The sequence below is a fragment of the Mustela nivalis genome (assembly GCF_964662115.1).
Source record: "Mustela nivalis genome assembly, chromosome: 1".
In the NCBI taxonomy this organism is placed as follows: Eukaryota; Metazoa; Chordata; class Mammalia; order Carnivora; family Mustelidae; genus Mustela; species Mustela nivalis.
In genome coordinates this window covers 109,617,106-109,631,350 of record NC_139020.1, presented here as the reverse complement: position 1 = coordinate 109,631,350, position 14,245 = coordinate 109,617,106, and the positions used below count along the sequence as shown (strand labels likewise).

The following is a 14,245-nucleotide window of genomic DNA, read 5'->3' as shown; positions in this document are numbered from 1 at the left end:
CTATTGTCTTCCTTATTCCCTGATTAGACAAAAAAGGAGCAGTCATAAGTATAAAATGGGCAAACCACAGCTCAGAGAAGTAAACAAAATTTCTCCAAGAGAATCAATAGTGAAAACAGGAATAGAACGTAAATCTCATATCTCTCCCTTCAGTGAACATCATACAAAATGTCATCTCCTCCTCCAGAACAAAAAACAAGACAATAAACTGCAAATAGACAATAATATATCTCTTGTTTATCGACTGATTTGTGTTTGCCCGGTACTGTGGTAAATGCTTTAGGTTCACAAGCTCATTTAATCCTCACAAGACACTTATAATGTGCATATTATTACTCTTTTACAGAAGAGGAAATGTGCTTTATAGCAATTTAAATGTCTGCAATTTAAAAGCATGCAGGTATTTCCCGGCAGTGTGGAATTTAATCTCAGGTCCTCAAACATCAAGTTGGACCTATAACTTCCTCACTATAAAGCATTGTATTCTGGGTCCCCTTGAGGTGCTGTATCATAATCTAAATGAAAAAAAAAAAAAAAAGAATAGTGGGATGGTCCAGGGGTGTTGCTGCTTGATGACTTTTGTATAGAGACTAGTTTTCTTCTATTTAATCTCTTGGTAACCCTATTATTCCTCCAGCTGCCTAAAAACGATTCAGTGGATTTCAGCCTTGACTTCTCCCTTGAATCAGCTCCTTTCCCCACATGGAATTATCAATCCTGCCGATGGGAATTCTTTAGTTTCCTGTGTTTTCACATGCCTCCCTATGCTTGCTGTCTCACTAGTCCAACCACCATAGCTTCCCTTCTGTTCTATGGCGAAGACCTCCTGGTTAGTCTCCCTACACATTATGTACTTATTCCAGCCATTCCCCAACAAGTAGCCAGAACAATCGATCTTTGTGAAACACATGCATCTGTTTGTTTTCAGTGAAGCACCTTTCTCTACTGAGTAAGATATTGATTTTATGTGAACACAAAGCCTTTGGGATCAAGCTCCTATATTCTCCTCCCTACATTGGAAATTCTTACGGTGCTGAGGCAGTCCAAAGTCACAAATGTTGCTCTCGTATCTGGATCTCTGCCCATCCTCCTTCCTAGGCTGGGGATACCCTACGACTTCTCCCTCACCCACCTATTCTTCAAGTCCTAGTTTAGGTATTTCTTCTTCTGGATTGCCTTTACCCATTATCTGGGATTGGGCGAGTTGGCCACTCAAAGTTCTGAGTTATGATGGCATGTGTCACACCATACTGTAACTGTCAGCTCACTTGTCTGTCCCCGCCAGCGTGCTGGGAGCAACCTAATGTAGATCTAGGTTACATCTTCCTTCCTAACCTGTACCCATCACAGCACCGGATGGACAGAGATATCAAACAGTATTTGTGGGATGAAGGGAGAGAGAAAGGGAAGGAAGCAGAGATGAAGGAAAATGACTGGAAAGAAAAAGTGTAAGTAAGGAGAGGAAGAGCAGAAGGAATAGAAGAGAGAGGGAAGGAAACAGGAAAACAGAGGGAGGAAGAAGGGGAAAAAAAGAGGATGAAGGGAAGGACAGGAAGAAGAAATAAATAAGGAGACAAGGAGCACGGGAGAAAGGAAGGGTGGGCATATGAAGTGACAGAGAAATGGAGAATGTTCGCGATAGATTCCTAGTAGAAGTTTCGGGGGGAGGCTGTAAACACCGTCAGTCCTTCAGTGACTGGCTACATCTCCAGGATTGAGACCAGTCAAAGTTAAGGAGTCCTGAGGTTATTAAAGAATGTGAAGACAGAGAAAGGACTTTAAAACAATGCAGTTGACTTTGTTTCCTAATCGAAGAAACTGGGCTGAAGACGGAGTCCAGTCTTGTTCAGTGGAACACAGGCAAGACGCAAACACAGGCTGGAATGATCTTAAAGCCCAAGTTCTGTCCGGCATGTGGGTCTTCCGAGAAACACAGGGAAATCAGTAATGAAGGACCAGGCTGGGGACTCGGGCTGCTGCTGTCCCTGGTTTAGGATTGTGAAATGTGCCAGTCCTGGGCCATTTCTTTTGTTCCTAATGTTTTTACTTCATGCAAAGAATTTCCTTCTTCAAGGGAGGCCTGAGTAAGGCAGAATAATATTTTATGCTATTTTTAGGATTCTGTAGTAAGACAAAAAAATATTTGAGCTTTTTCTGCCTCGTGGCCTTGGTTATTCACCTTCATCCTCTAACAAGCCCTGATCTTTTACTCATTCTTTACTTTGGCAATGTGTCCTCTGGTCTGCAAGTCCCCTGCTGCCATTTCTACCTTTTGAAATCCTTTGCATCTTTTGGAGGCTTTGCTCAAATGCCTTTTCCTCCCTGAGGCCTGCTTCAATGTCCCCAATGGGAAATAATAATTCTATCTTTTTTCCTCCAATGGTATATTATTCATTTCTTTCTCAAACATGAACTGGCCTATGCCTTTCATTATAGTGTCGTGTTTATCTTTTTTTCCACACTAAATGTCCACTCCTGGAAGGCAAGACCCACTCTCACTTTATCTCTGCCTCCCCTGGTAGGATCAGCGCAATACTTTTTATAGGCCATCCATTTCATATTCGTTATGTTGAATTGAACTGTAAAATCTATTTTCCAACTCTGACGCCTACATCACTCTCGAAGATTAACAAAGCTAATGGAGCTCAAAATTCATAGTACTCCTTTGTATTTAAATACTCCATGGGTAGGTTTTTTTTTTTTTTTTTAATCACTTCTGTGTGTCCACTTTTGTCCAATAGTTGCTTAAAGTAAGACGTTAATAAGGACCAAAGATGATACATCCGTAAGAAAGGAAGCAAGGAGAGAGAACAGTAGAATTGAGACAGCAATGATTGGAACCCCCAAATCTGTGGATAACTGTATGCCTTTATATGCCAGCCAATTGGGGGAGCAATTATTACCACAGAGCCATGTCCTTTTAAAAATATTGATAAATAAAGAGATTGTTGGAGAGAAGAGGCCTCATTTGTTTTTGTTTTAATGTCGAGGCTTTTTGAGAAATGTGTGTGTAATACGTCTCAAGTATGAGAAAAAGAAAGAAGCTAAAAAATACTAACTCTTCTCCAAGATTAGCAAGGATTTACTTGAGGTGCATAACCTGGGCTGCTCGTTCCATTCATTTTAACTAGCAGTGTTCTTACACAGAGCAGATGGCAAATTGGTTGGATACTGAAATCAGAGCAAGAAGGTGCTTTAAAGGCCAGGACTCTCAATCTCTCTCAGCAAGGTCTGACCCTTTCTAAACTTCCATTTCTTATCAAGTGAAGTTAGTAATACTGTCAACTTGAGCAGAAAGATTTTCAAATTGTTTTAGAAAATATTTTAACAGTGCTTTTAGATAAGATTTTGCATATTTGTAAAAAATTACTTTTGAATGTGCTCTAGGTCAGCATATTTCTAAATTAATCTCTTGCTTCTGGCCATCCAGATTCTGGGACTAACGGCAGAAGAACATTTTTATCTGCGCTTTTCTCTGAGCACCGCTCAAAGGGCATTGTGTTTCTCATTCACCACTGACATGCACAGCCAGATAAAATACATCATCGGACTCGCATATAGCAGACATTCTTTGCAGTGTTTCAATTCTATCATAAGTTTCTGGCTCTAAAAAAGTATTTATAACTAACCCCGTTAGTTTTGAAATGCCACGTAGAAGCCAGAAGAAAATTAAAAGCAAAATAAATAAGTAAATAAATAAATAAATGCAAAAATAATACACATCAAAATAGAAAGATTATTACTTTCCATTTCTAACTTCATCTTGAGAGTCTAATAAATAAAATTAGAAGAAAAAAATATAGAGACTAGCTCTTGGGTATCTTTCCTAAACTTCATAGAGGTGACATTATAGCATTTGTTAGAACAAATTGTTCCCCTTAGGATGTACATAAGAAAGCAGATTGGGTTGTTATATAGTTTTTGAGTTCCTGATATACTGTTTCTTTTTCTTACCTACACTTTTTGAAGCCTTACTAATGAATCATAGCTGGTTTTGAAGATTAGATTTTGCTCAGTTCTACCTCTCTCAGATTCCTCTAGCCACAGGAAATTATTGTAAACTTCCAAATTGCTTCTTTCCAAGCTTCTCCAGTAAGAAAAATAAAATGCTTGAAATGTGAACCACTCACTCATTTCTTACTTAACAATTTGCTTCCAAGAACAGCTTGTTTTTGAGAGGGTTTTATAAATCCATATCTGTCGCTATACTTCGAGACCCACAGGAAAGACTTGTTCTCCCTCAGAGTACTTGTTCCTACTTGCAAACTCCTTGAAATAACATTCTTCTCTTGCATAGTAATTGGGTAAGTTTTATATACCTTGAGCTTGATTACTCAATTTCTTACATTATCACTTTTTAAGAGAGGCTCTCATGCTACTCATAATGCCATCACCAAGATTAGAAAGTGTTTGGTTGTGAGAAAGGATGTCACTGGAATGGTTTTCAATTTAGTATATGCAGCAGTGGAAGAGGTGAGTTTCTGGAGGGTTCAGTGACAGGGGTTATGTGATTACCTTTATGTGAGTTCATCCTGATGAAAAAAAGAGGGATTATTCCGTTACTTCATCTATAAAATGGGATAACAACACTACCTACCTCATTAGCTGTGATGATTAAATGAGCTTATAAGGTAAGACTCAGTAACGAGAAAGTCCATCCATGTTGGCTATTATGTCTTTCATTAGCCCTGAAGTGTCCTGAGACAGTGGGACTGAGAGAAAGTTCGGACAGGCTTGGGTCAGAAAAAGAAGGCGCTGACTTCTTACCTCCAGGGAATCGTCAGCATTCACCATCCAACAGTCTGTCCAGGTGGCCACAACCAAGAACCCAGTAGAGAAAAAGGCAAAGAAGCAGGCGGCGTACTGAAGAAGATCCCTCATTTTAGCGAGCAGCCTATCTGGAAGGGACACATGGGCAGCTGCCAGCCCTGGGCCCACTCAGGTGGCTGGAACGTTGTCAGGCTTCTGAGCTTCTGCTACCTGGGAATGTGAAAACACCAGGCTTTTACTTTTCCTCACACCCCACTGCAGACGTCTTAAGTTGTGGTCAGAGTAATGCGAACAGGCTGTGACCCACAGAGGGGTCCTGGAGGTCATTATCCAAAGCACCCAGCCTCCAATCAGAAGCCAGGTGAGTCAAAGTGCTGAGTGTGTTTTGGGTTGGGGAGAAAAGGAGACCTGGTAACATTTTCTGCCCAGACTGTGAGCTGATGTGAAATGATGGTCACCCGAGGCACGTGCCAGGGCCAAGACGGAGAGAAGGAAGAAGGGTCACACCCCATGCTGACGCCTGTAAGCTGATCTTTCTCAGGCCCTCCGGGGAAAGTGAGCGATTCTCCTCCCCCGCTGTAAGGAGGCTACACGGTTGACTGCGTGCTATTTTATTATGAGGACTATTTTAATATGCGTTGACTACCTTAGGTTACCCGTGCAACTGTACTAAACAAGTGTTAGCTCCAGGGAATTTGCATTCCACAGTGCTGGGAAGAACAGCCCCTTGAAGGGGTTCCAGGACCTGGCCCCAGGTGGAGCCACAGCTCCTAATCTTGGGGCACCACAGGGTGGGAGGGAGGGCACGGGCATTTTCATCCAGTCGGCTCTGCGCTGAGATCCTGGCTCTGAAGCTCAGACGCTGAGGGCACTTGGGTTGTGGTTTCTGTAATATTGGAGGTATGAATGCCATCTTCATGAGATGATTGTGTGCATTAAATGATACTGCATTTCTATATCATTTAGAAGAGTATCTGACAACAGTAGCTAAATGGTAAAAATCAACATGAACAAGAATTCCTACAGGATTACTTTTCTTCCATGGACCACTGTTTGAATATATGTCCAAAAATATCCTGTTTATGTTAGGAAAAAGGATTTCAAAATAAGTGTTTGATACAACCCAGGCAACTGCAGTTTTACCTATACCTGTGTGGGCGTTCGTTCTTATTCGGTATAAATATTCCATAACCAGTAGTCTTTTAAAAATACTTAAAAGAACATGCACACACCATTTTATCATCATCAGAGAGACTTCTCTTAACTACAACACAAAATTCAAGTGACAATAGTAAAAACTATTTTGCATAGTTCTTCATCCGAGAGAGAAGGACATAGAAAAAGAAGGGCTTGGTGAGGAACAGGAGAAGAATTACAAATAGGTCATTACTTTGGGAAAATCAGCCAATAAGATATTTATTTCAGGAACAGCTCAAGGAAGGATTCGTTTTTTTTTTTTTTTTTCTCCAACATATAAGTGACTGGGTTATACTATTTACGGTAAGAGCCTAAAATCAGTATTGATACAATATCCTTTGAGGGCATTAAACTAGTAAGCTTTCATGACTAAAACTTGTTATTTTCTCATTTTAATTCACTTGCATTCAAATATATAAATGTAAATTTAAAGGTAAAAAATGCAAAAGTTGATGCAAAACCGTATGTTGGACTATAAACCCAATTGTCACCGAAAACAAGGATATATATGTTGACAGTAATCATTAATTTATAAGCTGCATTAGGGATGACTTCAATTTTACTTTAAATTTTATTGACTTATTTTGATTACCAGTTGGGAAAAATAATTTTTGGTTTTTAAAGTACTCATTCAAAAAATGGAATTACCTATGGTGTAAGGCAGCTACAGTGCACACATGCTACTTTGGTGAGTCACAAATCTTTCCCTGTGCCCTAAAATCTAAAATGTTCACGCTCTATTGATCTGGGAGAAGAAACCCATTCCAAAAGCATATAACACATTACAGGAAAAGTCCCGGACTTAGTAGCTAGCTTTCCACCCAGGGACTTTTCACAATGAGCTCTTTCTGTAACAGTGCACCCAGGGCAATGGGTCTAAAATTTCCGTGTACCGTAGAATCTCCAAAGTCACTTGTTATAAATGCAGAAGTGGGGGCTCCAACCTCAAAGATTTGAATTCAGGAAATCAGGCACGGGGTGGGGGGCAGGTGTTCATGCATTACAAATGTCTTGTATAAAATTCTGATTCTGAAACAGATGACCATGCTTTGAGAGACTAAAAAGAACAGAAGAAAAATCAGCATTAAAACCAGCATGCTACTTTTCAGAATCAAATACTATAGATCACAAAGGTATGGGAAGGGAGATGTTGGAATTGTATCTTTGGTACCATCACTTCCCTCCTGAGCCAATAGCAGGTCCGAGATCCAGGTATCAGGACTTAATGGAGAAGATGAAGAGAGGGAGAAAACACTGAGTGTGTTGTATGATCAACAAGTAAACACACACATGGACACATGTATCTTGGGAGATTCTTCCACAGAAAAGACACAGAATGTAACTTAATTTGTTTAATTCCCCAAGTTGTACTGGACATTGTTAATGGTTGTAATAGGGAAAAACTGTACTCTTTAAGATGGCTGACCAAACCAGCAAGGGAGCTCCAGACCTTCTGGGTTCTTCTTTCCTACCCGGTTTCCTGCATGCGCCAAAAGTACCACGCATGCAGAAGTAGAAGGGTATAAATTCCTTTCCCTGCTTGTGCTTGGGACTCAGACCTTTGGAGAACAACCTCCTCTGAGCCTACTGGTGTTAAATAAACCTACGATCCTCCAAAGTCCCCAAGTGCCGCTTCATTCTTCCGCCAGGATCCGGTCCAGGCTCTGTAACAGTTGAAGGAGGTGGTACTATTCCTGCAACTATAGAACTGTTCCAGAACCAAAACCTTGGTACTTTTGGGGGTGCCTGGGTGGCTCGGTGGGTTAAGCCTCTGCCTTCGGCTCAGGTCATGATCTCAGGGTCTTGGGATCAAGTTCCAAATCGGGCTCTCTGCTCAGCAGGGAGCCTGCTTCCCTCACTCTCTGCCTGCCTCTCTGCCTGCTTGTGATCTCTCTGTCAAATAAATAAATAAATAAAATCTTTACCAAAACCAAACCAAACAAAGAAACAAAAACCTTGGTACTTTTAGAGAATAACACAAGACAATCAGTTCTCAATGTTATTTCTAGGGTGAGGCCATAATAGGAAAGGGGATTTATAACGTAAGTCTGAATCCAGAGTCACCTGAGTGGAGTTGTTCACTTCACACTGTGAGCCTGGCTCTGGGCCATTCACCGTAACTTCTCACAGAAGGGCACCAAGTCTTTCATCGTCCATGTTTTCTGTGTCCCCAGAACCTAGCCTAGGACTGAAGTCAGAGTCATCTGTCCATAAATGTGTGCTGCACGGAATTGTCTGTTTAGGTTTTTGAGCGACTTGTTCTGCTTCTATACCTGCCATCCTCATAGGTGTTTGCACACTGAAATCTTCCTTAGAAATGCACACACATTCCACCATGAAGTCTTTCCTACCCTGAGTCAGGATAGCACTTTCCTTCTTGGATCCCGGGCACATTAGTTAGAAACAGACAGAGCTTCCTGATGCAGTAGAAACACAGAGGACAATTATCACTGTGCATGTGGCACAGCAGTGTTTACAAAATATTTTCAAATGCATTATCTCATCTGAGCCTCACGAAGACAGCTTTGTTTTGTTCACCAGCGCATCCCAAGTGCTGAAAATTCTGCCTGGCATGCAGTAGGTCTTAACAAACACCAGCTGAATTGAATTGAATCTTCCCAGCTCCCACATTTCACAGAAGAGGAAGTAAGGTTGGAGTTGGTCTTTCTGAACCCTCCAGGGTCCCCCAGGATCAATCCTAGGCTGGCAGAAGGGGTGCTATGATCTTTACAGCTCCCCAAGACATTTTGATCCACTCATATACACTGTGTTCCCTGGGACCCACCCTACTCCTGGCTGAAGCTTTAGAGCCATCCGGTGAGGTGGGGCGTGGCGTCCTCAGCCTAGCGGCTGGGCTGCTGGTTAATGAAAGCAGTGCATTGTAGGACAGGAAAGGCTGCAGCTCTCCTGTTGGCCTCTAGGTGGAAGCAGCTCTGCATTTTCTGTTGAGAAAGACCGCAAGTGGTTTTCAGGTTAACTCCGTTGTTTCGGTTAGTGTCACAAACTGTCCCTTCTAAGCTCTTTATAATAGTACAAGTCCTTAGAAGGAATAGTTGATTTACACCACAACTTGTGAATAATCTTCTCATTCATTTTTAATTTCCCAGAGCCCACTGGAAAACCTTACACAGTAAAATCAGTAGCTGTGGTGAAAGGGTCAAGCTGACTATAACCAATAGCAAAATAAATCAGTAGTTAAAAGCTTGGACCTCAGAGTCAGGCAAACTCGAGTTCAGGCTAAGCTACTTAACACATGTGAGCTCCTGGGCAAGCTACTTAATTGCCTGCTCAATAAAATGAGAATTATGCATTCTGTTTAAGATGGCTGTGAGAAATAAGTAACATTTTTCAAGGTCTTAATCTCCATGTCTGGAAAATAAGAAGCAACCAATGAACTATGATATCAGAGCAGATGAGTTGAAACCCCTTTCCCTAGGCATATAGTGAAGTTGGGAAGTCTCACCCTTCTTCATAGTGACAGGGAAGTGGGACTCAATACATACCACCAGCAGGCTCCAAAAATATCTCCTAATAATTTATCTACTTTCTTGAAGTTCACCTCGTATGATGGTGGGGGTTGGGAGATGCATGGGCAGGGCTGAAATAGCTGGGCCACTAAGAGTTGTGACACGGGTTCTAAGACATCTCTTTTGCAACCCCTGCCTGGGGTCTCTTGTATCATTGTGGAATAGGGTACTTATCATCTAGTGACCTCAGTTGAAACTGAGACTAAAATGTATCCAATTGAAAAGCCTATTATATGGGCTTATGTGATGTTAGATGGAATTCTAGTAGTCATCCTAGCTAGATCATGCTGGAATTTGTTGTGTTTCATTCTGAGTACCACCATTTAAGGTCAACTGGAGCCCATCTAGAGGAGAAGCTTCCAGTTAGTGAAATTAGTAAGGAGGAGATTCATAGGTATCTCATATTAGGTACGGCTGCATAACATTAGGGTGAAGACAGCATTTTAAGTCTAAATAAAGGAGACAGTAAACATGGTAGTGGGTTTTAAATAATAAGGCGATTGCTGTGTGGGAAAGAAATGGTGATCTTTCTGGGAGGCTTCAGAGAATGTAACTAAAAAATATTTAAAAGCATAGAAAGGTAGAATTGGGTTCAATTAAGGGAAAATTTTCCAAAAATTAGAAATGACTGAAAGGAAATGGTCTCTTCTGCTGAGTTTCTTGACATTGAAGATATTCAAATAGAAGAAGGATCACCATTGGTAGAGAGTTCATGAATCCGTTCATGATGGAATATTTGAACTCTCCATTGTGGAGAATGCTTGGGAGAGCGTGATGCCCTCAAAATTTTATGCTCTTAATTTATCTCTTACCTTACATAGAATGTGAGGTTTTCCTCAAGCCAAGCCTCAGACAGAGATGGCCCAGTGAATCATTCAGTGCATACACCAGTATTTGTTCTGTAATTTTTTTTCACCTGGAAAAATAAGATTTCATCACTGTACAGTACAATCCATGCTTCAAGGGTGCTTTGGGTGAACCGTGCTAGAATAAACCTGGCATCAAAGGTTCATATTTTACTCCTTTTCAGGTTACCACGTAATTCAAAAAGCCATCCCGACATGAAACTTTTCTCTTGACTGGCCTATGCCCTTGCATATATATCCTTATGTTCAGTTTTAAAGGGGTATTAAGTGAATCTAACAGAATCAGGCTTGATCTCACAAGCTGAACTTTTTCCAATTCACTCCAGCACATTCAATTTGCCATTACTAATGTTTTTTCACTATTTTGCCTTTCATCCTTGTTTTCTCTCCACATACGTAAGTATCCATGTACTGAGTCCATTTCAGCTCGCCTTTTTAAATGACAAAGGCTATATGAATGGTGGTTGTTCAATGTATCCTTAACCCATGCTGGGCAAGGAAACACTGAAATTGTCAAGAAGCTGTAGGAAATGCTCTTATAAACTGTCAGGCTGCGTCCTTGTCCCTACCGCTGGACCCACCCTTACAATACAGTGAGCTCAATTAATGTACTCTTAGTTCAGCATTCAGGGATGACAACTGCACAGAGAAAGTTCCTATCAAGAGTGGAGTACTGACTTCTAGTTTCATTCAGTACACTGGTGCTAAAATGACATCAGTGATAAAACAATGTTATTAAGGGCCCAGAGGTAGGAGGAGAAAGTATAAGATGAAGAAACACTGAGTGCTCTGGTATATCCATGGTTCAGTATATGTTTAGGGCAGTAGAGAAAAAGTAAAGCTGGAGTGGCAGGTTATGGTCACATTGTGGAACATATTCAATTCCAGATTGAAGAGCATGGATTAACTTGCGATTTGTGGAGTCAGTGAAGGTTTTAGACGAGAAAGCAAAAGTGATCAAGTAGCAGAGAGACCAAGGGGCATCCCTTTTTATTGCTACCTGTGAACTTAATTCCTATCTGCCCTAATCCTTAGCCTTTAACCAGAGTGATCTCCAGCAACCAGGCATCCCGGGGAAGCAAATATAAACGCCTAGTCAATTAATTATATTTTTAGGAAATTTCCTTCACTTTTTCCCTTGCTCTTTGCCCCACCTCCCCTCTTACCAGTGCTCTGTCTTCCAGCGGCTTCCTAGATTCAGAGCCTTTGGAATTTATCTGTCATTTAAAATCCCAGTACTGACCCTTGGACTTGCCAATTAACAAAATCCCCTAGATTTTACCTTCGGTTGTCCTCAGGACACAGCTTGTACTCCCCCTCCTGGCCGGTCTGAATAACCTACATCCCATCCTGCTCAACTCTGGTTCCAGGGCCCCTGCCTTGTATCAGTCAGCTTGTAAGACCTGTTTTCTTCCACTCACCAGGAAGACACAACTCCATGCCTTGATTGGCTCTCTGATTTCTTTGATGCGTGACCTAAAATCCTACTCATTTAGCAACAAATTTATCAGCCTAGTTGTTTTTTTAAATTTTCATAATCTATCTACACTTTATATGTCCAGCATTATTTTCACGGTCGGTCTTGAGCTGGAGAAGCACTATGGAGTGAAAAGAGAATAGAAATGCAAAGGACTTGATTGTTCAGGGGGAAGAGAGTATAGTGGGGACATTTTGCTATTCCCTCTCCATATCCTACTCTGTGCTCCATGTAAGTGACCACTGCTGGAACCACAAATACCCTGACATTTCCTGACTTTATATCTTCACTCCTTTTGCTATGTCTTCAGGAATGAACCCCACGAAACCCCCGCATCTACTTATCCCAAACCTGTCTATTTTTCAGGATGCCTTTTATAGAAAGCCTGTTATTAATGACATGGGACATAATTTTTCCTTCCTGATATTTTCTCTATCCATCTTGTGATGGTTAACTTTGTTATCAACAGGAGTGGGTCACAGGGTACCCAGAGGTTTGCTCAAACATTGCTCTGGATGTTTCTGTGAGGTGTGTGGGATGAGATCATTATTTAAAGCCATATATTAAGTAATGTAGATTGTCCTCCCTAATGTGAGTGGGTCTTATCCAATCCTCTGAAGGCCTGAGTAGAACAAAACTAAGCTCCCTCCCAGCAAGACAGAATTCTTCCCATAAGACTGCCTCTCAAATTAGTAAATAAATAAAATCTTTAAAAAATAAACAAAAATAAATAAATGTTCAACAATGCTGACTACAGTGATTATTATTACATCATTGTAAAATCTCACATATTGGGGCTGTTTGTTGGTTGAAGAATATAAACTTCCTAGAAATAGAAACTACCTAGTTTTATTGAATTCCAATATATATATGTTGAGTGAATGAATAAATTAATAAATCAGTTCCATGTGTCAGGTATCATGCAGGAAACTCATTAGAGAATAACATATTCTGGTAGGGGAAGGATACCCAATAATATTTAGCTCTTAATAGATATTTTCTCTCTGTCAGATAAAGATAAAAATTTACTATGTACATTCTAAATAAATCTTTCTACAATGGCCCAGTAACAGTATAGTTTATTTGGAATATATTTTACATTTAAAAGTCAGGACATTTAGTAGAAAATACTGAGCTAGAATTCCAGATATTTGGCTCAGTTCAAAGTACACTTAGCTTGTATGATAATGAAGGAGCTTTAACAATTGCCCAGTAAGTTTCACCATTGTAGATAGTCAATTTATGTAACTGAGGTACAAAACAAAACATTGTAGATAGTCAATTTATGTAACTGAGGTACAAAACAAAACAAAACTTCAAGTAAATTTCTTTACCTCTGCTTCAAATGAATAAAAGTTCTATACACTAGTTTTTTTTTTTTTTAAAGATTTTATTTATTTATTTGACAGACAAGTAGTCAGAGAGGCAGGCAGCGAGAGAGAGGAGGAAGCCGGCTCTCTGTGGAGCAGAGAGCCCAATATCGGGCTCGATCCCAGGACCCCAGGATTATGACCTGAGTCGAAGGCAGAGGCTTTAACCCACTGATCCATCCAGGCACCCCAAATACTAGTTTTTAAAGAATTAATGGAAAGAACTTTCTATCAACTTAGTTATTATATTTAACTGTATTTCATGAATATTTTCACTTACATTATTTCATTTTGTATTTAAGACATAATTAGAAAGGCATCATATCACCATTTTGCAGATGAGGAAAATGAGGACCATTTGTCCAGTGGTTTAACCAAACTGATAGAACTAGACAGTGGCAGAATCCGAGTTTGGATTTCAGACAGTCAAAGTGGAACATAGGCAGGTGTCCAATGGAAAGTCTAAAAGCCAACAGAGATGAGTCAGGGAAATGGAAGTCCTTCTGAGAAGATCAAGGCCCACTCACACCTGGCAAATATTCAGGGGTAGGCTTCTGCTCCACCTGGTCCCTGGAGTCCAAATCCTGACTCCATTGAATCTTAATGGGGGATTCAGATGTAAGATCAATGTAAGATTGCATAGGTAGAATCACAGGGCCTGGCACTCATAAATATTTGGATTATCATCTTGGTACTACAAAAACTCTCTACTGAAACTATGAAGCAAGTCACTTTACTCATTTGAATTTATCAGTGAAATAGTTCCAACCAATCTGCCCTCAGGGAGGCAGTAAAATCAAGTGACATCACTCATGCAAGGTGGAAGGCTCTATTGTACTTTGTGTCCTATTGTACACATTTGTAGAAACATCGTAAAGTTCTACCCTCCTTTAGAAAGACTTTCTCTTTCCACTCTGGCCTCTCCCCTCTCTCTCATAGACCTACTCACTGCAATCCTCTTCAGTCTTTAAGGACTGTCTCAAATGTTATCTTCTTATGAGTACACTGTGAGGCCCACATTTGTATGTACTCTCTGCT

The 14,245-nt window shown here is 40.5% G+C and overlaps 1 protein-coding gene across 2 annotated transcripts in view; it reads right to left on the bottom strand.

Annotated features, from left to right (window-relative positions):
- CLDN16 (claudin 16) overlaps positions 1-14,245 on the bottom strand; it is a 74,646-nt gene that overhangs the window by 17,149 nt on the left and 43,252 nt on the right. The window contains exons 1-2 of one of the 2 annotated variants that reach the window (XM_082688572.1): positions 10,307-10,383; positions 4,768-4,980 (exon numbers count right to left, since the gene is read on the bottom strand). In XM_082688572.1, coding sequence (XP_082544698.1) covers positions 4,768-4,881 — 114 coding nt within the window. In that variant the 5' untranslated portion in view covers positions 4,882-4,980; positions 10,307-10,383. Of the gene's footprint in view, positions 1-4,767; positions 4,981-10,306; positions 10,384-14,245 lie in introns of those variants that run through there. The other variant, XM_082688571.1, reaches the window with a different exon arrangement.